Genomic DNA, 25,095 nt, shown 5'->3' with positions numbered 1-25,095 from the left:
TGTAAAAACACTGCGTTGAAGCAAAACCACAGGGTTTTAGACTTTTTACAGATGAATTGTCCTGCAGTCACTGTACCAGACATATGCTGTAGATCAGTGTAGCATTACATTGATAATAATACACCAACTCCAACCATGAATTAATTTAGGGTCCAACAGCTGTACTTGTTATAAACAAATTCTATATCAAAACAAATCTGTATGATCTGAGCCAGTTCAGTCTAAATTACTAGTATTCCTGAAAGTTTTGCTTTTGGGTGGATTTTTACGGAGTGGTGTGATACATCTTTACTGCCACAGGTGAATGCTACTGTGGAAGGAAAAGGCCCTATAGCATGATGTGCATTTATTGTAAAATGAGGATGCAAAAGATATCACAGACAGAAACATCTATGAGGCACTGGAAGGTAAAATGCACACATACAATTAAACTAAAATACAGAACAAAGTACCCCTTAAGATAAAGTCAAAAGGTCATTTATACCCTCTAAAAAGAACTATTTAACAGATTTTAACTTTGAGACTTTTGCAGAAACAATAACTAAAACCAAGATGACGAATAAATGTATAGAATTGTCCTAGAACCTGTAGACTTCGTCTTGACCTAGAGAAACAGTAAATTTTGCTACAACAGCAAATTCCCAGTTAGCACCCCTGACTCTATAAAAAGCCACATCTGACTTTACGGACATATTTTCAAAGTCCTCGGGCCACAGTCCAAGCTGCACACACTTTCCTCCCTGAAAAACAACAAACTCCCAGTAAAATATCTATAAGTTGTATCTTTTTCCTGAAAGAAAACCTCGGCTTTTGACCTTACAGTATGTGATCATCAATGACCCCTTAGTGACCTTTAGGTGGCCTCTGCTCTGATGACTGACCCCCTCAGCAGGGTGAAGAGGAGACCTGATCGTAGTCGGGGCATTTGAGGAGAGCAGGGTAGCTGGCGCTCATCTGGAGAGAAGCTTCACTCGAGATGTCAGAGGGACTTCGGCCACGTGACCAGGCCTCTGGGTGGAGGAACTGGCCGGAGTGGTCCGAGCAGTTGCTGAGGCGAGGGCGGTAGAAACTCGGGTGGCGAGGCTGGTAGATCTCCTCTGCTGTGTAGCGCTTCATGAACAGGTAGACAGACATTACGCCTGCACTCTGTGGTGTAGAAGCAAATAAAGTCAACATAGGGTTATTTTGCTGGCTTGCATGCATAGCAAAACATTCAAACAGCTCTCCACTGGAGAGAACTGTCATTAAAACAGTACATTATTTGATCATTTATGTTATTTCATTTGTGATTGCTTAAATTAGGTCATTTTGTTTTCAAAGTAGTCACTGGATTCTACTAATTCTATACCTTCATGATGGTATGAACATCTAGTTGGTAGACTGATTGCCACACCAGAAAATTATTACAACTAGGGCTGCAACTACTGATTATTATTATTATTATTATTATTATTATTATTATTATTATAGCGACAGATCACTGATCCTAAAGCCCAAGATGACATCCTCAAATGTCCTGAGCAACAACTCAAAGTATTCAGTTTACTATCATAGACGACTAAAGAAATCAGAAAATATTCACATTTTAGAGGCTGGATTCAGAGAATTTTGGACATTTTTTTTTCTTAATTAACTCAAAATGATTAATTGATTATCAAAATAGTTGGAGATTCATTTAATAGTTGGCAACTAATCAATTAATCAATCTAATCTAATTACAACAGCTCTTTATTAGTGGTATTAATTTGAAATATTACCAATATGGACGTGTAAGAATCACAGTAAAAATGTGTTTCTTTATGTTTCAGTTATACTAATATTAACCCTGTTTATTAGCTATTAATATAATGTGAAGATGCAGTTCTTCGCTGTGACCACTGGAGGGCAGTGAACACTCATGATTCTAAATGCACTCACAACACCTCCTGTAAAAAGCTGTTTTTATATCATCTGTATACAGTAGATGGACAAAAACATTCATCCACACCATGAATACACAGTATTAAAATGAAATACTACACAATCTACTATGTCTACAGGTTTTGTAACTTATCTGAGAACATGTAGGAAATTAGTGCTTTAAAAAAAGGATGTGGACTAATTGATATATTTTGTTGCTCACCTCAGTGAGCAGGAAGGAGATGGCAGCAAAGGCAAAGGACCAGCCATACTTGTAGGTAAAATAGGCGTCACTGCTCTTTGTCCTATTCAGCATTTCATCATTTATACTGGAGATGTACAGCACCAGACCCACTACCAGAGCCAGTCCTAAGACACAGAGAGAAGAGAAGAAAAAAACTGAGGAACAGACCAAAACAAAAAGAGAGGACAAAAACATCACAATCAGTGTACCTGAGAGGATGAAGAAGATTCCAGAGACAAAAGCCAGGATGGTGCGGTGCGGCCTGATGTGTCCGATGTTGTTGAGGACAAATCCGATGAACATGAAGAACAGGCTGACCAGAGGGAACGGAGTGGCTGAGCGTATCATCTCTGGGAGAAGAAAGTGTTGAGGATTAAACCCCGAAACATACAACAAAATGGTCAGCCAGAGAAGCAGTGTGGTGTTTCCACTCATAAATAATATCAACATAATAAAAGATTACTATGTATAATTCACAAAAAGGTACAAAGATGAGACTTGAGGGTAAAATATATGCAGAAAGAGGTGAACTTTATGTATTTAATTTAATCTCAAAGTGAAATTCATTTCAATTTGTCGTCAACCCCAATTAAATTGAAGCTGTGTTCGTCTTTATTCAGTTTAAAACATATCTATAAGAGTTATCTTGGGGGCAAGGGGAACAGTCAATCTTGAAATGAAAATGAAATGAAGATCAGTGTCTGCTCTTTTGCCAGATTTTTTTGTGAATGGATTATGACATTAGAGCTTATTACACAGACTCACTAAAGTGGATTTATCCTTTAGTAAAGCTTTGACATTGAGCTACACTGAAGGACTTGTGTGTTGAATTGTCTGTGAAGAGGCAAAGAGTATTCTGAAGAGGAGCAGGGCCGAAACACTCATTCAGACGAGTGAGGCTCATCTCTCTGGCTATGTTCAGATGGTACATGGGTTTCTGAACACAACTACACCATAAAAATACCCCTGATGTTTATGTGAACAACCTCAAATGGGGGAAGAGAGGAGAGCTTTGTTTATTAGCCTGAAGCTGCTGTTGGAGGTTGGAGGAGTCACTCACTGAGCACGTTTACTGTGGACTCTGAGGTCAACTGGACATTCATAGGCATGATGTACTCGATGGTAAAGCAGCGACCCGACTCCTCACCTGAAGAGGAAAGAGACAGAAACTGAAGACTCAAGGTGGAGAAGAGAATTAAAATAATAAGATGAGGAGCGGTGGAAGAATGGAGGAAAATTTCCTTTTCATTTCCGTCAGGAAGAATCCCTTCGCTATTGTCCGAGGAACGCTAAATGTCGGTTTATATCCTTGTCAGCATGTAAAACATGTTGAGGACTCAAGTGCACCACTCATAAACAAAACAGGTAAAGTTTAGAGCAACAGGCTTTCAGTCAGAACAGACAATTAAAAAAAAAAGAAAAAAAAAAAGGGGGCAACAAGAAGACAAAAAAAAACTAAGAACACTACAGCTGAGATGGCACCACAGACAACGTGACAGGAAACAATGGCTAAAGGGCAGGTATATATACTGTGGAGCTGATGAGAGAATTGAGAGCAGGTGTGCAGGTTGGTGTGGAGGTCAAGTGAAGGTAAAAGGTAAACTAGCATGACGACTGGAAAGAGAGAGAAACAGCTAACCTGGTTCTGACTGAAGGTAACAAAATCCACCTACCAGCAGCCCTGAAGCTAATTAATTAAAACCTTATATCTTGTTTGTTTAATACAAAAAACTAAAGTGTAAAAATGATATTGTATAAGTGGTGGACTATTTCTTGGCCAGGAACAGGAACTTCCTGCCTGGCAACTGGTAAAATACGGTGAATTGTCATTTATACACTTCAATTTTTACATGAATTAATCAAACAAGATATAATGTGTTAATTAGTGAGCTTTAGAGATGTTGGTAGGTGAACTTTGTTACCTTTGGACACAGCCAGGTTAGCTGTAGCTTCATATTTACCTTAAAGATCTACTCTAGACATATATTATAAAAATACTGCTTGTGACAATAATGTGTGTCTGAGATATTTTTTCCACAAGAAAAGTACCATGTTAAAATCCTTAAAATGACATCTACTTCTTCTACCTCATTAAAAAAAATTAAGAATCTATGAATATGCAAATATATTTCATTTCTAAAGTTTAACTGCTGGATAAAAGATGTCTCCTGTTAAGTCCATTCACCGTGTATGGGTACATCCCAAGTCTCTTATTTGATATTTCCTCGCTCCTCACTCGAACCGGTAGTTGTTCGATTCTGCCATTTTGAAGGCCATCTCATGTCTCTTATTTCAGCTCTGAGGAGTAAGGAGGGATCTCTGAGGGGCCATGAGTGAGGATACACAAGAGCAGCCTTCACGAAAGTCTTTAACCAACCGACACGTCTCCTTGGATTGGAGGGCAGTTATTGATTGGTCGCTCCAGCTGATCAGACTGATCTGATACATCACATCATCAGTGGAGACATATTACGGATTAAACTCAAAAGTAAAACTTTCTTCATTTATTAGAAAGATTTATCTTTTCATGATCTGTTATTTTAACTTTTATTATGGATAAAATCAAACACAGGGAGAGTCTCTGTCAGCAAGAAACACATTTTAAACACATTTATATTTTACATCATTTGTCATAATTTCCAGTCACATATGAAGCTGAAAAATTCGGGTTTGATATGAGTTAAATTGTTTCAATTTTCCCTGAATTTAGCCTAATAGATAATTTATAGTGTTCAAAGGACACCCTGACCACATTCTGGGCTATTAAACAATGAGTTCACAATCAGAATATCAATAAATACAGATGCAGATAATGAATAAATAATATAAATGCATTCTGCCAGTAGAAATGATTCATGTGCCTCTGAGCAGGACGCAATATAAATACAGAACGCAGGTTTTTAATTCATGCGCAGGTGTTTGTTAAACAGGTAACAGGCTGCAGAGGGAAAACAACTGCTTTGGCAGTGATAACTGTGCACCTTTATTAGTGTCAGCACAGCGCACGTGTGCAGACACAAACTCCATCAAAAGCCAACTGACAGCTGACCCAGCAGTGATCAGCTGCCGCCATCATCAGAAACAGACGTCGCCTCACGTGACGCTTCAGAGAAAAGGACATCTCCTTTCTCTAAAAGCCTATTTCCTCGTTTCCTCTCTCTACGCATGGTTTCCTTGCATCTCTCCATGAATCCACAGTGGGAAGGAATAAGACATAAAGGAAAAGACGCAAGTGAGGGAAACATGGATGCAATTAAGAGACTTGAGATGTACCCAGTGTTTGTGCACTGGACATTTCAAGTTTCCACATCACACTTGTGTAAGTTGCATACTGAACCACAAGTGGCTCCAAACTAGTTGTGATGTCACAAATCATGCTCATAGGTACCCGCCCTTAACTCAGATTTTCAGTCAGCACAGCAATAAGAGTGGTATTGATCCTCTCACCTTGCTCTCCACCTGAAAGCAAATACGTGTATTTCCCAAAAAACTAGAGACTATTCCTTTAAATGAGATTGATTGAATGACAATGGCTGCAAAAATTAAAAAATAGAGCAAAACCCCTAACATCTGTAATATCCCTTGAGAAAAATTCACAATGTCAAAATTGGAGTCCAAATAATTGACAATTAAAAGCCCTGCACACCCATGGTTATCCCACACAGGTGATTTTAGTTATTTTGTCTGATTAGACCTCTTCTCAGCACTGTGTGGGCGTGTACAGACAGAGCTTGACTGACCTCTCCCTGATTAACAGAGGTCTAATCAGCCGCAGTAACTGAAAACACCTGTGTAGGTGCAGAACTTTGCAGGCTCTTTGGAAATATTTTTTTGTTTTCTAGTTAGTCATTCTTTCCCCACAAATCTGTGCTAATTTATTCTATATCACTTGTAAATGTAGGCCAATGTGGAAGATGCATAGGGAACATTATTTCTAATGTACATAGGAGTTTTACAAAACATGGAACTTATCTTTGATATATAATGGATTTTCTATATTTGAAATGAGCTTGGATTCATCGAAATATGCGGGTGGATGTGTGAGTTACATCACATCCTGCAAAAAAAGCTACACAGCCGTTATTATCACTTCAGTGTCACACACACACACACACACTGTCACATACAGACACCAGCTGGTATTATCCACCAGCTAATTCGGTGGCATGATGAGATGACATCTGTCTCTGAGGACTTACTGGTGCAAGTTTGTGTGTACGTGTATGTGTGTGTATGCGTTTTTCTATCCTTATTGGGACCGTTTCGGGTATAAACACTGACCTTATTGGGACTAGTAGTCCTCATGGGGACGAAAGCCTGGTCCTGATTCGGCAAAACTTCATTTTAGGGTTATGGGTAAGGTGTGAATTGAGGTTAGGTTAAGGTTTGGGTTTGGCTGTGCAAAATGAATGGAGTCAATGCAATATCCTAACAAGGATAGCTGTGCAAATTTCTGTGTGTATGTGTGTGTGTGTGTAATAATATTGCAGGACTGAGTGTATACACATTGAATGCACCTTGTTATAAAGTGTGTGATTGAAACAATGAACAACAAACACACTTTCTATCTGTTGCCTCTTTCTCTCACTCTGCCTCTTTTCTTCCACACTTATTCACAGTCTCTCTCTCGTTCTCTCTCTCTCTCTCTCTCTCTCTCACACACACACACACACTCACTGATGAAGTAATTGTAAATGTCATTCTGTGTGAACGTCAAAGCCGGCTGATGCAGTGATGATATGTCAGTGTGACAACTTCAGCTCCCTGTTGCTGCCACATTTAGATGCTGCACAGTACAAATGAACATCTTTGAATGTGATCGTTCTTGTTGGAGAGCGCACTCTAAAATCTGTACCATCATCTGCTCCACAATCCTGATTTACACATGATTGATTGTCAAGAAAATGTATCACAAATCTTTTCTTTCACCCTACTCTTTCTCCATTTTGGACTCACCAGCCAGGAAGCAGACTCTCCAGAGGCCGGAGTGCAACGAGGTCTTGATGTCAGTGCTCTGGTTCAGAGGCATAATCACACCCTCCTCCAGGTACAACCAGTAGTCTGTGCTGACTGCCACTCCCAGCAGCCCCAGGCCACTGATTGCAAAGACACTGCTCAGCAATGTCAGTGCCTTCCTGCTGCACGCGCTCATGGTGATGGCGGGGATCTTCCACTGGTCGGTTGGTTGAAATTAAGAAAAGTTCCTGGAGCAATCTGTAGAGGAAAGGGAAAAAAGAAGTTGGATTACTGTTATATTTTAAAGGAAGTTGGAACTATGAGACCCAAACTTAACTAGTTTTTATTTCAAATTGTCCTTTCTCCAAAGTCTGTTATTGTGTTTTTTCCCCCATAAGCTTTTCCTCCATTTATTTCATAGTGTCAACAATGTCTTTATCTGTCGATCTAGACAAACAGGACAGAGACAGATTTGTTGCTTTGGTCTGCGAAAAATGCCCTTGAGAAAAAGAAAGAGTAACAGTGTGAAATCATTTTAAATTTTTACATTTTCTGTGAAATAATAACAGAAATTAACCTGCAATAAACTGTTATTGCAAAAAAACCCAACAGGACAAAAATAGCATTTCATCAGAATAAGCTTTAAACTTTAAAAGGAATAGACTGGCATTTTGGGTAATAACACTTAATCACTTTCTTGTCGAGAGTTAGAAGAGAAGATGACTATTAGCTTAGCTTAGCACAAAAATTGGAAACAGGTGTAAGCAGCAAGCCTGGCTCTGTCCAAAGGGAACAAAATTAGCCTTCCAACATCTCTAAAGCCCACAAATAAACATGTTATATCTCATTGAGCTTTAGAGATTTGAGTAGGTGAAATGTGTTACCTTAAAACAGAGCCAGGCTAGCTTAACTTGTTTCCAGCTACGTAAACTATGCTTGCTGTCTGTAGGCTGTAGCCTTACTGTATGTTTAACAGAGAGACATGAAAATAATATCAATCTTTTCAACTAACCATAAGGACGAAAACAAGTGTGTCTCCCAAAATATCCCTTTAAAATTACTTAGGATTGTTTCACAATATCACATATGTTATGTTATATTACATTTTTGTCTGTATTTACTCATATAATTATTTCTAAAACTTTTGGTCACCATAGGTATGGACTGTTTGTGTTTTTGGAAAACCTCAACGAGCTACACATTTCTCCTCGTGTCTGGTTTTTGCTGCAGAGTGGAAGAAAATCATTACACTCAACACTACTTTTTGGAGGCAGAGACATCATCTCCCTTCATCATCGTTGTCTTTTAAAAGAAAAAGCCCAGATGCTCATAATAGAGTTCCAGTTTATAAATATGTCAGAGAATTGAGGAGAGAAAGAAAAAACCCCTCTGCGCCGGATTTTTATGAAGAATCAGTCTCTTTGTCCAGCCTCTATTAAATTACCATGAAAAAACTGTCAGGGCTGTGCAGATTCATTAAGTTGACAAAACCCAACAACATCAGAGTGGTTTATGCAATTGCCTCACTGGGTTTGCTTTAAGGACACTAAGGGTCTTGCAGGTGTGTATATGTACTGCATGTGTGTGTGGGTGTGTGCAGGTGCTTTGTGAGCTTGGCTGACAAAACAGGGAAGAGAGGAGAGGAAGGTGGGTGGGAGAGAGGATGACAGACAGACCAGTAGACATGAACTGATGAGGAGGGAGTGAGCTTCACCTCCTTCTTCTGTCCACATGATATTTCAGGGAGATTTAGGAAGTTGAATCTTCTTGTCATGATGAGAACAAGCTTATGAAATGTCAGAGAAACTGGAGGAATCAATAACTTTGGCTGTCTTGCAGGTAAATATGATCCAAATTGATCTTTGTTTGACTTCACAAAATGCTTTTCAAGTCTTATTTTCAGTCAAGGAGACATAATGGGCAAATTTCCACATAAATTTGGTGTAGTGTTTTGACTCTTTGACCCTGCTCTTGATCCCTTCGCAAACATGAAAGTTTTTATAGTCACAATAAATTCAAATTCAGTCCGAGCCACTACTAAATCTCTCCAACCTTCCACTAAAAGAATAAAGAGATGTGAGTCGATAATACAACCCGTTGAGCCTCCAGACTGAGGGGCATTAAATGCATTGCAGCTTATAATCTGTGAATACAAATGCTTGCATTATTCAAAAATCAAAGACCGGGTTTTGACATTTTACAGCCATGGTTCAGGGCAGATTCCAAAAAGTCTTCGAAAAGGCTGGACATTCATAAAATCATTTATAAGTCAGAGTAGGAATATGGCTGTAATTAATACTGATCACATGGTAAGACATCATCTCGACTGACAAGGTGATGATTTAGATCCCATACACATACGAGTGATCTACAGGCAGTGATGGAGGGAGGAATCAGATAAAGGACAGACTGTCAGGGAGAGGATAACTTGTATGGTCCTCTTTACTGAAATAATTCATTTAGGCTAAATTCTATTACCTGTAAGTTTGCGTACACCATTATTAAAATGATCCAGTATGAACATGAGGACAATCTTCTCATACAGGTACGTCAAACCAAATAAAATCTTTCTTTGTTGGCTGTTCAATAACCCCAGTTAGCTTTAATAAACCTTGACAGTGCTTATAGGGAGGTAAATATCACTCAAATAAACCCTAAAAAAATCAGCTTGTCCATGATCCAGCAAGGTCACCTCTCTGACTGTGAAGTGGCCCATGTGTCCAAGTCATAATGACCAGATTATTACTTGATATCAGTCATTATCAGCATTGTTTTAATGCCTTTTTTTTTAAGCGACAGTAGAGAGGCGACAGGAAATTAAGGGAGAGAGAGAGAGATAGGGGAAGAAGACATGCAACTGTGATCCCCAGCTGGACTCGAATCAGTTTAAATTAAATTTAAATTAATGTCCTCAAGAAATTCAGCTGAAATAATCTGTTCTGTTAAGAATCCACAGTTGAGAAAGAGCCAGGAAGAGGCTAGAATTGGACAATGAACATAATTCCATGTTTTTTAAATAGTCATCAAATGATTAATAAATGAATTGTTGATGTAGAAACCCAGTGAATCATGTGTTTGTGATTTTCAGGTGAAAAGACAAACTTGTCTATACAGTCATGACCTGAAATCACCAAATCAGATCATTGTTACAATGCCAACACCTAAACCTTGATATTAAAATATTTTACTGAATCGATACATTTTAGCCTTATCTCTTAGCCAGCTGTAAATTGATACATCTAAATCATAATTCTGTGAATTAAACCACTCTCGAAATGAAGCGAGTAGATATACAAAAGAATAGAAACAACTCTCCTTGGTGCTGAAACATCAAACATGATAGTATCTGTATCATGTGTTGTGGCAGCCTCAAACATCCCATGATAAGCCAACATCCCAATAAAATATTACAGCTGAAAGGAATAACGGGTAGCCTATACAGTGATATATATAGTAATCATATATGTATACAGAACTGTAGGATTATATTACTAAAGAGAAATTATCACCTAAACCTTAATAAACTGACAACAAACATCCAAACACAAACACACAGGTATTAAAAATAAACATATGAATGACATGCAAAGAAATTCATGCAACCAGTTAATACCCTATAATAATATAATAATCTATTACAGCATAGGCGTGTAGCTGCTGACTTCATTACGTGTTTTTCGTGCTTACCTGTGTGTGATCTGTCAAGTCTCAGCGCTGTGTTTCGTGTCCTTGGAGCAAAGCTTGTGCAGAAAGTTGTATTTAAATCTCCTACCCGCAGTGAAGGGGAGAGAGAGAGAGAGAGAGAGAGTCTCTTTGGTCAGGGGTGATATCCTGTATGGTGATATCTGTCGGTACAGACACAAATTCCTTCAGAAAACTGTAAAGTCGAGCCGCAGGAAGCTTTTAGGACCGAGACGACGCGGTGCGTCAATGCAACACTCCAAGGAAACAAGCCTGGTCCTGCACTACTGACTGAATGCAAATACACACACACACACACACACACACACACACACACACACACACACACACACACACACAGAGAGAGAGAGAGAGAGAGAGAGAGAGAGAGAGAGAGAGAGAGAGAGAGACTTTCAGGACTAAGGACAGCTGTTGAGGTGATCAACAAGTTCAAGTATATGCAAGAGAGAAAATGAAAACAGAGGGCACCATCAGTGGGTGGGCATATTTTACATCTTTTATGGTTTGTAAATTGTAACTGGCAGCTAATAAATCATTCATTACTGCTTTATAGATCAGTAATTAACCATTATTATAGACTAGCCTATGTTAAGGTTGCCAGGCTGTAATTTATGTTTTTCCTCTAATCTAATCTTGCCTTTTCTTTTTAGTTAGTTCCTAAATTCATCAGGAAGACCTCAAACACTGAGAACCAAAATATTTTGAAAAAAGCACAGACTGAATATTATATTCCACATAAAAAATATGATTTTTCATATGTGAAATGTTCAAAAACCACACAGGATTGCAGCTCATTTGTCCTCCGCTTTAGATATGATATACTTCATTGTCCCCAAGGAGAATTACGGGCTTAAGTGTTAAATAAATAAATACAGCTTAGAAAATACAAGGTATACACAGTATTGGTACATAATCTCCATATGTACATCACGACTAAGAGACACATACAAATACACTATTGTACCTCTAGTACATAGAGTATACACTATTCCTAAAGCAATACAAACACAATGACCTGTGATCAGTGGTTTGTCATCTGCCAAATGTATAAATGTAAATGAAATGTCCAAAAACCACATATTGCAATATGTTAATTCATGATTGTTACTCCATGTGATTTATCACGTGAAACATTTCTTTATAAAGAGTTACATGGTGTTTCATTTGTAACAGTACATGTAATATGTAATATTTCATGAGTAAAATATCTAAACAAAAATCAGATGTGCTTATATGTAAATTAATTAAAAACTGTACTTTTTTATTAATGTTATTAACCAAGAGCTGTATTGGTGTGTGAGTGACCATTAAACCAAAAAAAATGCTCAAAATAAAACAGAGCAGATTAATATTTTTCATACTTTATTTATACACAGTATCCGTCATACCACAATAAACAGAGGAACAAGAAGAATCAGGTTAACAAAAGCAGGGGCCGTGAGAGGAAACACATACAAACGTCCCTGTGGCTCTAATTGTAGCTGCAGTGGTAATGACCCTGACTGGCCTAACATTTGATTATCTCTGTCATGGGTCCAAAGGTTGTTTTTTTTTCCCCTCTCTCCTCCGATACAGATTCTCAATGTGAGACATGTAAACATTCAGTCTTAGAAATCTCATTTTGGTCCAGATGTGACAGCTGCGATATTAGTCTACATGCACAGGTTAAATGACTAATTCATGGGCGAAGACCTGGGATAGAGAGTCTTCTTAAATTTGGCAGTTTTATGAAGCCTCACTGTTGTAGCTTTGTGTGCCTTGTCTCAAAAAAAAAAAAACAACACTGCTGGACACACCTGACTGGAAACAAAAAAGACTCAGTTTGGCACCAGTGAACGAAAAAGCCAACAGAAGCAGTTTACATATATAGTATTTGTCTGTGTATAATTCAGCTTTTTAGCCAAACAGTATCGGGCTACATGACAGTGAGAGGGATGAGACGATGAGCAGAAAAGCGCATGATGATTCTCGTCAGAGGGGTTCGTCTCATTCTGTGCGACAAGGTGGGGAACTCGCATGCTCCACACTGGGGATCTCTGTATCATGCAAGGGGGGTCTTTCTCATGCTTAAATCAGGCCTCGCCTCACGCATGCACACGATATACGCAAGAAAGAAAAGACGTGTTTCATCCACCGAGGGGCTCCGAAAATCCTCACTTGGTTCTGAATTCAGTTTGTGACAGAAGGAGTCGCCCTGAGAAGACCAAGGCAAGAGGGCGTTCAACCGTTTTTCACGCACAGTAGACGCTGCATATTCTCTATGACACTGAGAAGTAGTAGAAAACAATGGATAAATAGATAGTGGAAATACATATAACAAGGTTTGCTGATACCAAAGCTACCAAAGATTCAGCCAAACGTTATATATCTCTTCTCGGGGTAATCTAAACATATAAATGTCCAAACCGTCTATGGTAGTAAAAGCACATTCAGTTCATAGTATAAAATCTGCTTCTCTTTTTGAAACATCTCATTTGAAACATATTTACAAAAAACAAAAAAACAAAACAAAACAAAAAAAAAACGGTTGACATATAGTAGGACATAAAATTTAGTTAAATTTAACATAAAACAGGAACAAAACCTCTCCCTTAACAATTAGAAATGTTTCTTTAGAATAAGACTTTTCCCAAAACATACAACAATTATATTTTAACATAGTTTATATCGTAATACTAAACTTTACAGTGATACCAGACGTGTACTGCATCCTAGAGTCTACTGCTCGTACAGAGTCAGAACATAAGCATGCAACAGAGATCTGCTTTGTGCATATGGAAATAGCATCTTTAGACTTTAATCAAAACGCTCTCTCTTTGATCCACAGTTTTCTGACCCTATAGACTGCATTCACCCGTCACCCAGGCCTGGACAGGCCTAGACAGCTTGTAACTGTAAGCATAATGTGCTTCTGTTTCTCTATTTGAGTTAGATATACTGTACTGTAGCTCCACGTCCTACAAAACAACAGATAGAAACGTTTAGGGGTTTTAGTGTGTTGACACTATTGGGAAGGTTAAGAAAAAGAAAAATAACATTACAAGGACTGTAAGAACTGCAATAGAAATGATTTCTTCCACTTCTACTTTGGCACTCATGTAACAGCATACTACCTCTTTTTTTTTTTTTGAGTATATAAATATAATATATACGTGTACAGTAGCAGTTCAGAAGTAGATAAAGCCGGGACAGAGCAGAAAAAATAGGTTCCGTTCTTGTCGTGCATTGCAGCTTGTTGCGTAGTAAGATGGGGGAAACATGGATGGAATGAGGAGGAAAAGTGTCTACATCTGATATCTTTAACACCTAATGAGATAGAAACCTTCATACACAAGAAAAGGCTGCAGGTTGGGAGAAACACAGATAATAAGATTCAGAATAAAGAACATAGTTATGAGATGTTTTGGGAAAATGATGCAAAAAAAAAAAATATCAGTGCCATGTACTTTTTCCTCTCATTTCAGATTGTACCAACACGCCCACAAACATCATTTTAACACTTTGCTCCCCTCTCCTGAGTCATTTCTGCACACGGATATCAATAACTAGTCGACAGAACACTGTAGAGGACGGTGTTAGTCTTTTTGACAGCGGGACGGTTGTTGGAGTTTGGAAGGATCCTGTATGTAGTCAGCAACAGTCCATGCTTTTTTTTTTTTTTCCTCTTTCACTTCACTCTCTCGCCACTCTCTCCTCATACCACGCTGTGCAGGGATGGATGGGTGAACTGAGGGTTGATGTAGGAGAAGCCTGCAAACTCGCTCTGGTCGATGTTGGCGATGACCAGCTGGTCGGGAGGGGTCAGCACGGGCTGGGTGCGTGTGAAAAACTTGTCAAAGTTTTCTGCTGCTTTGCCACACTGAAAGAAATGAAGAAAAAAATATTAAATGTGAAGGAAAGGATAAGTCATTATTTTAATTTCTGGGCTGTGAATGATTGTAGACTCCTGATTAAAATGGCTTTTCCTCACAAGTCTTTTATTAGAAAGCTTCTCAACAGTCCCGGAGGGAAGGTGGTGCAGGAAAATGTCGAAGCCCGATGTGTAGCCGGGCAGAAGCTGTAATTAGATTAGGAGCTAACCCTAAGCATTCACAGTGGAGGTCATCAGCATCAGTGTGCAGCTTTGCTCGGGGCTGTCATGTGTCTCAAGCAGCTGAATATATATGGATATTGCTCTGTGTTATGCACAGTATCCGCACAGTCACGACATTTTTATGGGACTAATTCCACCAGAATGAGCAACTTACAGGAAAAAAACACCTGTAAGCCAGCTCCTTGTCGGCCTGGATGAGTCCCACTACCGTTGTGTCATCTGCGTACTTTATGATGTGGTTCGAGCTGAACTTGGCACAACGGTTGTGGGTCATATTGGCTCTTGCTGATCTGAGGGCCACCATTTTGCTGGGTTTGAAGGCAGCATTTCGTGCTGTCAACATCGCACACACACGCACAGCGTTTCTGGTTGGCACATGTAGTGATGTTCTTAGTGACACAGACATCATCTATACACTCGCACATGTATCCGGACACAGACTGAGCATACTCCCCTAGGCTGATATGCTGATTGTCAGCAGCAGCTTCCCTGAACATGGCCCAATCAGTGCACTCAAAGCAGTCTTTGATACATCACATAAAGCCCCCTGAATGGATGGATCCATTTTTAGCAATGTTTCCCTCCCCCCTCTATGAATGGAGACATATAGATCCGCTGTGTAACCATGCATTTATCATGGCACTTGGGTGTAAGAAAGGGAACTCTGCTCTTAGAGAGCTATTTTTAATCCTCAGTGGCAGCGCTTGTGTTACTGCGGGCGCTGCGGGGCAGCGAGAGGATGGAGAATGCGGGGGTCCACAAGCAGAGAAGAAGCGTTTGTAGTGACAGGAGGAGGTTTAGGTGTCAGTGGCAGCAGCAGCGGCGCGGGTGGCTGCAGCTGAGATCCAGCCTGAAGCTCTGCTGGGTGCATATAAACCATTACACAGAACATAGACATACAATACGCACCCATTCATACACGCACCCATTCATACACACACCCATTCATACACACACTTAAAGGCTCTCTGAGGAAGTATTTGATACATACAAGAATAACACAGATTGCTTTTTTCTGGTATGTGATTTGCTGTTTTTAGCATTGTACTCTGCGTGAGAGAAACAGAGCACATTACTGGATGTTTCATGATTATTTGCTGATATGTGCCTGTTATTTTCTGCTTTCCATCATACAGTATTACTGTGTCTATAAATATCCACCTGTTTCATGGGTATCTTGAATTTATACATATAAACCTCAGTGTGATTGCCACATAAAAGTTATTTGTAGAACCGTTATGAGTGTATTTCAGTAATGACGAGAAATTATAGAAAAAAATAATATATGGAAATAATATTTTGGGTGATGATGATGATGATGTTATAGGAGCTGCCTTCTAATCTTATTCTTGTTCTTACCAGCAGTGCAGACATGGCAGGAACACATTACTCCCACTCACTCTTTAATGTCCTAAAATATATAAAGCTAAAAACATGAAGAAGGATGAGAGGACCTCAGGGTATGTGCGGACAGAATTTATTCATGGAAGGAATGTCAAACGCAGTGGAAAGCAACAAAGAAATAGCATGAAGAGTTATAACAGCAGGTAACAATCTTAAATCTTAAACAATCTTGTTTTTGAATAATCCTTTTGCTTTTCCAGAAAACACAGTGATTTGCCTTTTCATTTGTCAACTTTCTGGAAATTAACTTCAAATATATCGAAACAATTAGATAGAGGCTTTTATCCATATTGCCCACTCCCTCTTATGGGAGGTGACTGCTCAATGTGAGGTTCTTATTTAATTTTGGAAGCTCAACTGTACATACACAGATTGAGGTAAGTCTCATCACAACAACATACACACACTCTCACACACACTCACAGCATCACTCACCACTTTGGGCTTAAATGGCGGCTGGATCTCCCTGTTGGCCAGGCGATCCCAGTCGATGCGTCTGAAGAAGGCCTGCTCCCTGATGTCCCTCTCGCCTTCTGGGCCGCAGCCGAGACGCTTTGATGGGTGCTTGGTCATCAGCTGGTGAGAAATGAAGGGAGAATGATAAGAAGATGTGAAAGAGGCAGCTTGGTGCTTGAGAGAGAGAAAAGGTTAAAAAAAAATAGTGGAGCAGAGAGGAGGTATATATGTCGTCCATCCACTTTTTATCTTCTCTTTCCTGCGTTGTATTATGTTATCACGTGAGCAACATCATGCACAGCCAGACTAACACTCATACTGGTTTTCACTCAACCGGCTTTAAAATAGTTGCAGGAAACTGTGCTGCTTTTTCATAGCTCCATTTCTGATTCAGAAGCCATTTTTAATTTATACTGTGAATCCTTTTTGCAAATGAAATATGAAGCAAACAACGAGAGGGGTCAGGATAATCTCTTTTGTCACCGGCTCTGAGATGATGAATGATATTTTTTGTGGCGGCATGCAGCTACAGGGTGTGATATCATAATAAATGAAGGCGGGGTATATTATCAGACTCTGCTTGAATCTTAATTGAATCTTCGCTGGTGTGTAAATTGACTTTGAAAACTCATTTCCTTGTTGGTAAATAATCAAATAATCATAGCGGTCATGATGACGCTTTAGTGTGATGTCAAAAAAAGTGACGACCAGGTGCCTTGATGAAAGACACAGAAATCTGTGACTTATACTTACTGAATACCACCTGTGTTGAGAGGACACTTTGCTGGAGTACCATGCAAAAGTCATCTTTCTGCACCTTGTTACCATTATTATAAATGAAAAAGATACTGATGCCTTGAAAGGTTCTATCAGACAGAACAAATTATAACCAACCACACGGCTTTTTAGGAGTTTTAGCCAAACAAAAAACAATCAAGTGTTAACATTTGCAATTAAGAAATTATCTTAATGCTCAATGTTTTCCAAAACACAAGTTCTCAGATTAATTGTCTTGTCATTATGGTGTGAAAATTAACTGTATCAACGAAAGTCAGATGTCAAATAACAACCTGTTTTGTTGACATTGTCTTTACTTCCTCACTCCAATACTCTCTGTGTAAAAAATGATAAATATTATTGCAAAAATCGACCGATGTTTTTCCCTCAAATGTTCTTTCTTTGACCTTATTAAAACTCAATATGTAGAAAAGCACTGAAGTGGTAACCTTTAAAAGATTGTTATTATTCCAAATAAGAAAATATTTCAATTTTTATATGTTATATGGGTTATGCATAAACAAATATGTATTCCCTTTGTTTGCCATAAAGTCATTTAAACAAAGAAATGACAAAGCTTTCATAAAAGTCCATGCTCTGTGTTATATTCAGCCTGTTTTCACAAGAAACAAAAGTTTTGGCAAAAATTCAGGCTGGGGACCTATAGTGACGTTTATATCATCTAGCAGCCGTAGTAATTATGGCCTCGGGAGGTGACACAGTTCAGATGATGTCAATATACGGTGACTTGACTTGGCTGGATGGCAAAAAGTGGACTTTGCGGCAGGAGACCACTGTTCACTTCCTGTTTCCAACGGTGAGTCGGGACATTTTTTAAAAAATGTAACGTTGTGGTGTTAACTGTTGCCATGACGATGAAGCTTGCATATCTTTAAGGAAGTATAAACCATGATTTCAAGTGATCGAATTACCATGCTTGGCCAAATGTTTCAAAAAACATTCTCAGCATTAAGACATCAAAGGCTCGGGTGCACTTTCTCCACTGAGGTGCTGACCATTGCTCAATATATCCACAACAACCATGATCTTTCCCTAACCCTAACCAAGTGGTTTTTGTGCCTAAACCTAACCAGACTTTAACCACAGCATTGTCACACCATAAAACATCATTATTTTTTAACAGTGATTTGTAACGGTTTTGGAAAGCAGCATATTATGGTCTTATGGTTGATCTAGAGTGCATTACTACAGCCGCTAGATGGCATAAACGTAACTATAGGTCGTGTCAGCCTGAATATTAGATCTATACTGTCATTTTATTATGAGGATGTGTTGGCTATATAACCAAGTAACAATAACTTACCTTTGGCAAAAAAAAAAAAAATACAATTACAATTACTGTGATGATTATGCCAAGTTTCAAGTTCTTTTACTGCTTTGATTTCTACTTTAAAAAAATCTGTCTCTCAATTTCCAAATAGTATTGAAGTGAAATACTAAATTGCTGGAGTACTCCTTTAATTTCCAAACCAGCCACTGGTGTCCGAAACCGCCAATTTCACACGATCCATTTCACAACCTTCATGTCTCTCAGCGTTAACTGATTTGAGAAACAACAACATAACATAATGAACACTTTTCAGTAAATGACACCTAAATCAAAACAGTTCCTGCTCTATGTTATATTACCAGGTGACAATAACTAAACTTTGACAAAAATATAGATGACAAAATGATGGATTGTACAAACATTAACCGAAAGCAGTGGCTGTCAGGAATCTTAAAAACCTGTCGTATGCTTTGTTAAACACTGTATGCTCCTTTAAACGGTACTTACTCCTTTGCAGATGGACACAGCTTCTTTAGACATGGACTTAGGGTAGGACACATTGTGCTCCATGATAGACTGGAATAGCTCGTCCTCATCCTCTCCATCAAACGGCGGCTGAAGAGGAAAAAAAACACAGTCTCACCAGATCAGATTGAAGATGTGAGTGACAATAACAACTTAGTATCTTGTCAGCTTGAAGCTTGCGAAAGCTGACAAGATACGATGAGGTGATGAAAACAGCAGGTGAAGGTGAGCTGAGCAGTGTGAGCTGTCAGGTGTGTTATGTTACACTGTATCGCACAAAAAGTCACTTAGTCAATTAAGCGTTCATCATTTAGATCAAAACATGATCTCTGTAGGTGTTACACTACAGTTTCAAATGGCAAACCCTTTTATAATTGTTATTTTGTGTGTGTTTTATGTGTGTGATCCATCCTCAGTATCTTCTGCAACTGTTGCCTAGAAACTGGAAACATTAACCTGATCTACTGTTCTTCATTGTTGCAGCCGCCAGTCAAGATAACTATTTGTTGTGGTTTTTGTCCAAATGACACATGTTGTTTACAGTTTATAATCACTGAAGCTGGCTTGTGTCAGCAGAAAGCGTCACAATAACAATTCACAGTCAAATTGGTAAATGCCATAATGTTTTGCTGTGGTGCATGAATTCCAGTCAAAACCAAACTTCTCTGTGTTATTACACTACTTATTAGCACTGTTGTCTTTTTTGACCTTGTGACATTGTGATGACAATTATTATTGTGTATACATATATATATGTAGCCGCTGAGTGTCTGCTGTTTTCTTCAGTGAGAGTAGGATTGGAAAGCAGCTTAAAGGTATCTTAGATCAGGGCTACAAAATGGTGTCATCTGTCATGAGGCCCAGGAGATTTATGATGATACAGCCTGACACGCACTGCTCTTGATAGGTCAAAACATCATTTAACAATGAATACTGGACTTCCATAGGAATGCTGACCCATATTTTACTGTGTATTGATACCTATCGATTGATATGACAAGGCATAAAAAACTTGATTTTTGACATTTTATCCAAACTGCTGCTCATTTTTTGGTCCCTACTATACATGATAAAAAGGATGGAACTAGTTATGATTAATTGACAGGTCGATTATCTTTCAGATTAATTGAGTAATCATTTAGTCAATCATTTTAGACAATACGGACTTAAAACTTCAGACTTCTGTGTTTACTTTCCCTTCATCAAATGGCTGCAACTAGTGATTATTTTCAGTATTGATCAATGGTTTATTGTTTCTACAATTAACTGATTATTCATTTAATCTCAAATTTGAGAAAAAAGCGAGGTGTCCATTTTTCAGAGCTCCAGGTGACGTCTTCATATTGCTCGTTTTGTTTGCTCAAACCCCAAATATATTAAGTTTACAATGATATAAAACAGAGAAAAGCAACAAATCCTTACATTTAAGAGGTAGCGACCAGAGAATTTTTGGTGTTTTTGTTTGATGACACAATATAAATTATTATTAAAATAGTTGCCAATACATTTTCTTAAGATTGACTAACCAGCACAACTTTATGGATATACACTACTAAATGTGCAGTCCTGACTGAGGGATTATATAAAAACCCTTATAGACCAGGATTGGTGCAAATTATAAACACTTTACCTGTCCCGCCAGCATCTCATACAGTAGAACTCCATATGCCCACCAGTCCACAGATTTCCCGTACGGCTGGTATGCTATAATCTGAGAAATAAAAAATGAGAAAAGGTTAAAAATACATACACACACTACCCCATCCCTGTATGCAAAGAGCTGTGATTATTAAGAATTTCAGTGATACAACATGACTTTATTTCTGCTGCCAAAGTAATTTTCAAACCTGTCTCCATGCTCTCAATACTGTCTGACTACAGGCAGGTATGGATGGGTGCTTCATTGTTACATGCAGCCCTAAAAAAGCTGCAGTAAAGATATCAGAGAAAATGTGAAGTGCAACACTGAAAGCAGCATTTCTCTCATCCAAAGTCAAACCAAATCAACCACCATTAAATACTGTCAGCTATTTTGAGCTGCCATAACAAAGGCGCCTTCTCCTACCATCCAATTTGCCATCCTACACTTCCCTCCCACACACAGTCTACACACAGACACACACACACACACAATAATACGCACAACGCAGACGCACAAGCAAAGAGCAAAATCACAGCTCGCCTTTAACAGAAGAAGAAATGTGACAATTTGTACTGTACAGTTCACAAAGTTACATTAGTTGCTCAACTCAGCTAAAAAACAAAAGAAAAGTACAACGACAGCTCTTCAGGTTGCTAAAATTCCCTCTAGGTCCAAACAGCACAGATTTTGTGTTATAATGCCACAAATGAGAAACAGAGGAGCTATCACAAAGTCAAAGACATGGCTCATCGAGTCATTATAAAGCCACTGATATCTGGTGTGAAAAAAAAGCCTTTTTAAATCATCTCAGATTGATTTTGCCATGACGGATGGAAAGCCAAGAAAGTCTTGAAAAAGAATCTTTTGGATGAAGTTTGTTGGGAGAAACCAGCAGTAAGGGCTTCCCTCACTTCCCACCTATGAGACACTGTACTCCCTCATGAGTCACTGCAGACAGATGGGAGCAGACACACATATACACAAACAAACTAGCAAACATCTCATTACCGTTAATGAATCATCTCTGCCCCTTAGTTCGTGTAAAAATGCTCTAAAATAACTTTCATCTCTTGCTTTAGATGTTTTCTTTTTCACTTGTGAGAACTCAATATATAAATGTTTTTTTTTTGGTCACTTACTATTGAAGTTGTTGTAGAGTGTACATATATAAACAGTATATCAAGTGTTTGTTAAGAACTGTACTGAACATACTGTACATTGTCCCTTCATAACATAGCATAGAGCAAACATCAATTCTGAGAATTCTGTGAGGCAATGTGACACAAAGAGATCGCTTGCTGCTTTGCCTTCGCAGGTCCATGTCAAGTCATGTGATGACTGTGTGGTGTTGGTACACTGTGACAATAAACATGTGGTGACTGGATCCTGATGCCAACAGATGTCTGCAAGGTAGATAGCTAGAATTATCTGAAGGGCTGAATGTGAAGTTGTAGGATCGATGAAAACACCAAGCTCCGCCTATGGTTCCACCTCCAAGCTATGATTAGACAGTTTTTCATTTTAGCATGGGCAATGCTTCTCCATTTCAAAAAAACAACAAAGCTCCCTTACACCTCCTTGTGAAAACTAGTGACAGTATTAGTATTGGCAGCTTGATGCTGCCTTCTGCGGAACAACACTGAAATTCAATACACCTTGCTTTGTTTACTGCTCTTTGCCTGGGCGAGGAGGAGATCAGATCAGATCAGATCAGTAAGATCAGAGGAGCTAGACAAGTAAGGATGACCACTGGACCACTGAGAGGGCCATGGCATTCAGATGAAACTACCTATCAAGCCAGTTGGGCCTGCCACAATACTGGATACAAAATAAATATAAGGCCACCGAATGTCTGCTCTTTGCTTGGGTGAGGAGAAAGGTTTAAATTTCTGATATTCGCAAGACCAGTGGAGCTAGACAAGTAAGGGTGACAGGGGGACTGCGGATCGGGCCGTGGCATTATGATGATAGTTCAAGCTAGTGGGGCCAGTCACAGCAGTTTAGTAAATACAATGTAGATATAAGGCTGAATGCCTGCTTTGTTTTCTGTGTTGTAACCTGATTTTAATCTTCCGTAACAAACTAATGTCGTTAGTTAATGAAATGCTCCTTGGCTTTGGAAGTAACCCTGGCAAGCTGGTTAGCCGCACATGCTAATGATAGCAGCATATGTTAGCACAAATAAAAACACAGTTTAATCCATTCCCTAAACTTTTTCCTTTGTGCTTTTGCTTTTGGAAAGTCTAGAAAAAAGACTTAACCCATGAAACTGTTGATATACGGAGTATCTCTCTTACTATAGCGCCATGCAAACCATGTGGAGAAATCTAAAGCTTGACAGGCCTGCTGTGCCTAGTTACAGTTGCTAAGGCTATGAGTGGAAATTGCAGTTTGAGGTAAGGGTTTAGGCAATGGTCAAATGTAAATCCATGGTGATCAATTCAAGTTCAAAAGTCCAAGATGCAGAATGATCCCTTAGTCTTTGTTTCTGTAATCTGGACCCTTTTTCCTCATTAGAAACATCTCACCTCTGGTGCAATGTAGTCGGGTGTGCCACAGAAGGTGCGTGTGGTCATGCCTTCGTACATGTTCTCCTTACACATGCCAAAGTCAGCAATCTTGATGTGGCCCTCGGAGTCCAGCATCACGTTGTCAAGCTTCAGATCCCTGCAGCAGAGACAGGTTTTGTGTATTTGTGCACATGCATTTTTTTCCTGCCTGGATGTGTGACTGCTTTGATACTTGTGTTTTGCTGTCAGCGTCCAGACAAGAGAGGAACATAGAAAAGTCAGTGTTGCTCTACACCACTGCTACCTCTCTGAGCAGTTTATCTGTATGCAGCACACATTCTACGCTGGGTTACAAGTAATAATTTCTTGGCCGCAAAATCATTTTTTCCTGCTGTGCTTTTTTGATCTCACAATTGAGCCTGCGTCTCTGCTTGTGTTTCATGTCTCAATTCTTCATTTTCTCTCACTCGTTCACCACTTCTGGCTGTTATATCTGAGACAAAGTAAAGTCAGGATGTCAATCACAAGGCTGGTGGCATATGAAGAATGGAGTCCTTAGCTGAAGTACTGAAGAGGAACAGGGGTGACCTTAGTCTCTGTCAAGCACTTCTTTTCTGTCCTTTCGATTTTTGCTTTTGCATCAGGGTGATTAGTACGGATTTAATGCTTGCCTCTTAAGGGTATCCAAGCTCTGCAGACAGACAGCTCAGCAAGGTTAAGTCTATATGTCCATTTTTAATCTTTCTCTCACTCATTCTCTCTCTCTGGACCTGCATACCTCTCCTCCCCTTTATTAATTTCTCATTCTTTCTGTCTGTTATCTCTTGATTCTCATGTCCTCTGTCTGCTTTACTCTGCCCATCAGTCTCCCAATCCAAGTCGATGTCGAAACTGCTTAATAATTTCTGACTTCTATTCCCCATGGCTCTGCATTTCTTTAGGTTCACCTTGTCTATCAGGTTTTTCTACAATTTCCGCCTCTTACACTGCGTGAAACCGTTTCATGTAGATTTTTCTTTGTTTTTTTGCTCTGTCTCCAATGACTCACAGTCTGCTACTTTGATGTTCAACACACAGAAAGTATTTTCATTTCACTTAAAAAACATGTTTGTTTTCCTCTTAATGTCCAATGAATGTATGAAATATTATATAAGAGGCCCTCTGGTACAACCTCATTCACTGCTTGACTGCAGTTTTATGCAACACAATGTAATCAAAAATCAACATTTTAGATTTGAGGTAAATTAAAACTGGTTGCTCTCTGGCTCACCCACCTGTAGATGATGCCCTTCCGGTGCAAGAAAAACAAACCGACAGCAATCTCTGCAGCATAAAACCTGCAAAATTGAAAAAAACCCAAACATTTAATTAATGTACACAAAAGGAAATCTATCACTCATGTTGTTATTCATCTTGATACCTACAGTATATGTAAATACCTTTCACTAAAGAATAAATATTAAATCTTTGACTTGATGATGGTAAGTAGTGTTCTCAATTTAATACTCTTCTACATAGATACATTGGATCTGATACTTTAATCTGACCCTAAATAGCATAATGAGATCAGATCCTGTGTATATGTGAAAGAGACCA

At 38.9% G+C, this 25,095-nt stretch overlaps 2 protein-coding genes and 1 long non-coding RNA gene across 4 annotated transcripts in view; 1 reads left to right on the top strand and 2 right to left on the bottom strand.

The window, feature by feature from the left end:
• Nucleotides 1-333: 333 nt before the first annotated feature.
• On the bottom strand, nucleotides 334-11,046 carry cacng5b (calcium channel, voltage-dependent, gamma subunit 5b). Of its 2 annotated transcripts, none has more exons than XM_044332634.1 (6): nucleotides 10,787-11,046; nucleotides 7,100-7,357; nucleotides 3,204-3,290; nucleotides 2,353-2,493; nucleotides 2,123-2,268; nucleotides 334-1,146 (listed from the first exon to the last, which is right to left on the bottom strand). In XM_044332634.1, the coding sequence occupies exons 2-6, from the start codon at nucleotides 7,293-7,295 to the stop codon at nucleotides 886-888; spliced, it is 831 nt and encodes a 276-aa protein (XP_044188569.1). In that variant the 5' UTR covers nucleotides 7,296-7,357; nucleotides 10,787-11,046; the 3' UTR covers nucleotides 334-885. The 2 variants fall into 2 exon arrangements, with proteins under 2 accessions (XP_044188569.1, XP_044188570.1); XM_044332635.1 differs by lacking the exon at nucleotides 10,787-11,046 and adding an exon at nucleotides 7,984-8,055.
• On the top strand, nucleotides 3,728-8,522 carry LOC122967808. The gene is made up of 3 exons (XR_006398679.1): nucleotides 3,728-3,798; nucleotides 7,103-7,190; nucleotides 8,257-8,522. It is a non-coding gene; the product is annotated as an uncharacterized LOC122967808 (long non-coding RNA).
• Nucleotides 11,047-12,146: 1,100 nt separating the features above from the next.
• The window catches only part of prkcab (protein kinase C, alpha, b), a 101,413-nt gene continuing 88,464 nt past the window's right edge, over nucleotides 12,147-25,095 (bottom strand). The window contains exons 12-17 of the mRNA XM_044331747.1: nucleotides 24,774-24,836; nucleotides 23,518-23,656; nucleotides 20,978-21,058; nucleotides 19,330-19,437; nucleotides 16,734-16,874; nucleotides 12,147-14,660 (exon numbers count right to left, since the gene is read on the bottom strand). Of these exons, the coding sequence (XP_044187682.1) occupies nucleotides 14,496-14,660; nucleotides 16,734-16,874; nucleotides 19,330-19,437; nucleotides 20,978-21,058; nucleotides 23,518-23,656; nucleotides 24,774-24,836 (697 nt within the window). The 3' untranslated portion in view covers nucleotides 12,147-14,495. The remainder of the gene's footprint in view (nucleotides 14,661-16,733; nucleotides 16,875-19,329; nucleotides 19,438-20,977; nucleotides 21,059-23,517; nucleotides 23,657-24,773; nucleotides 24,837-25,095) is intronic.

The sequence above is a fragment of the Thunnus albacares genome, chromosome 17 (assembly GCF_914725855.1).
Source record: "Thunnus albacares chromosome 17, fThuAlb1.1, whole genome shotgun sequence".
NCBI lineage: Eukaryota > Metazoa > Chordata > Actinopteri > Scombriformes > Scombridae > Thunnus > Thunnus albacares.
Note: the sequence above shows the minus strand (reverse complement) of the source record. Positions and strands in the feature narration are given on the sequence as shown.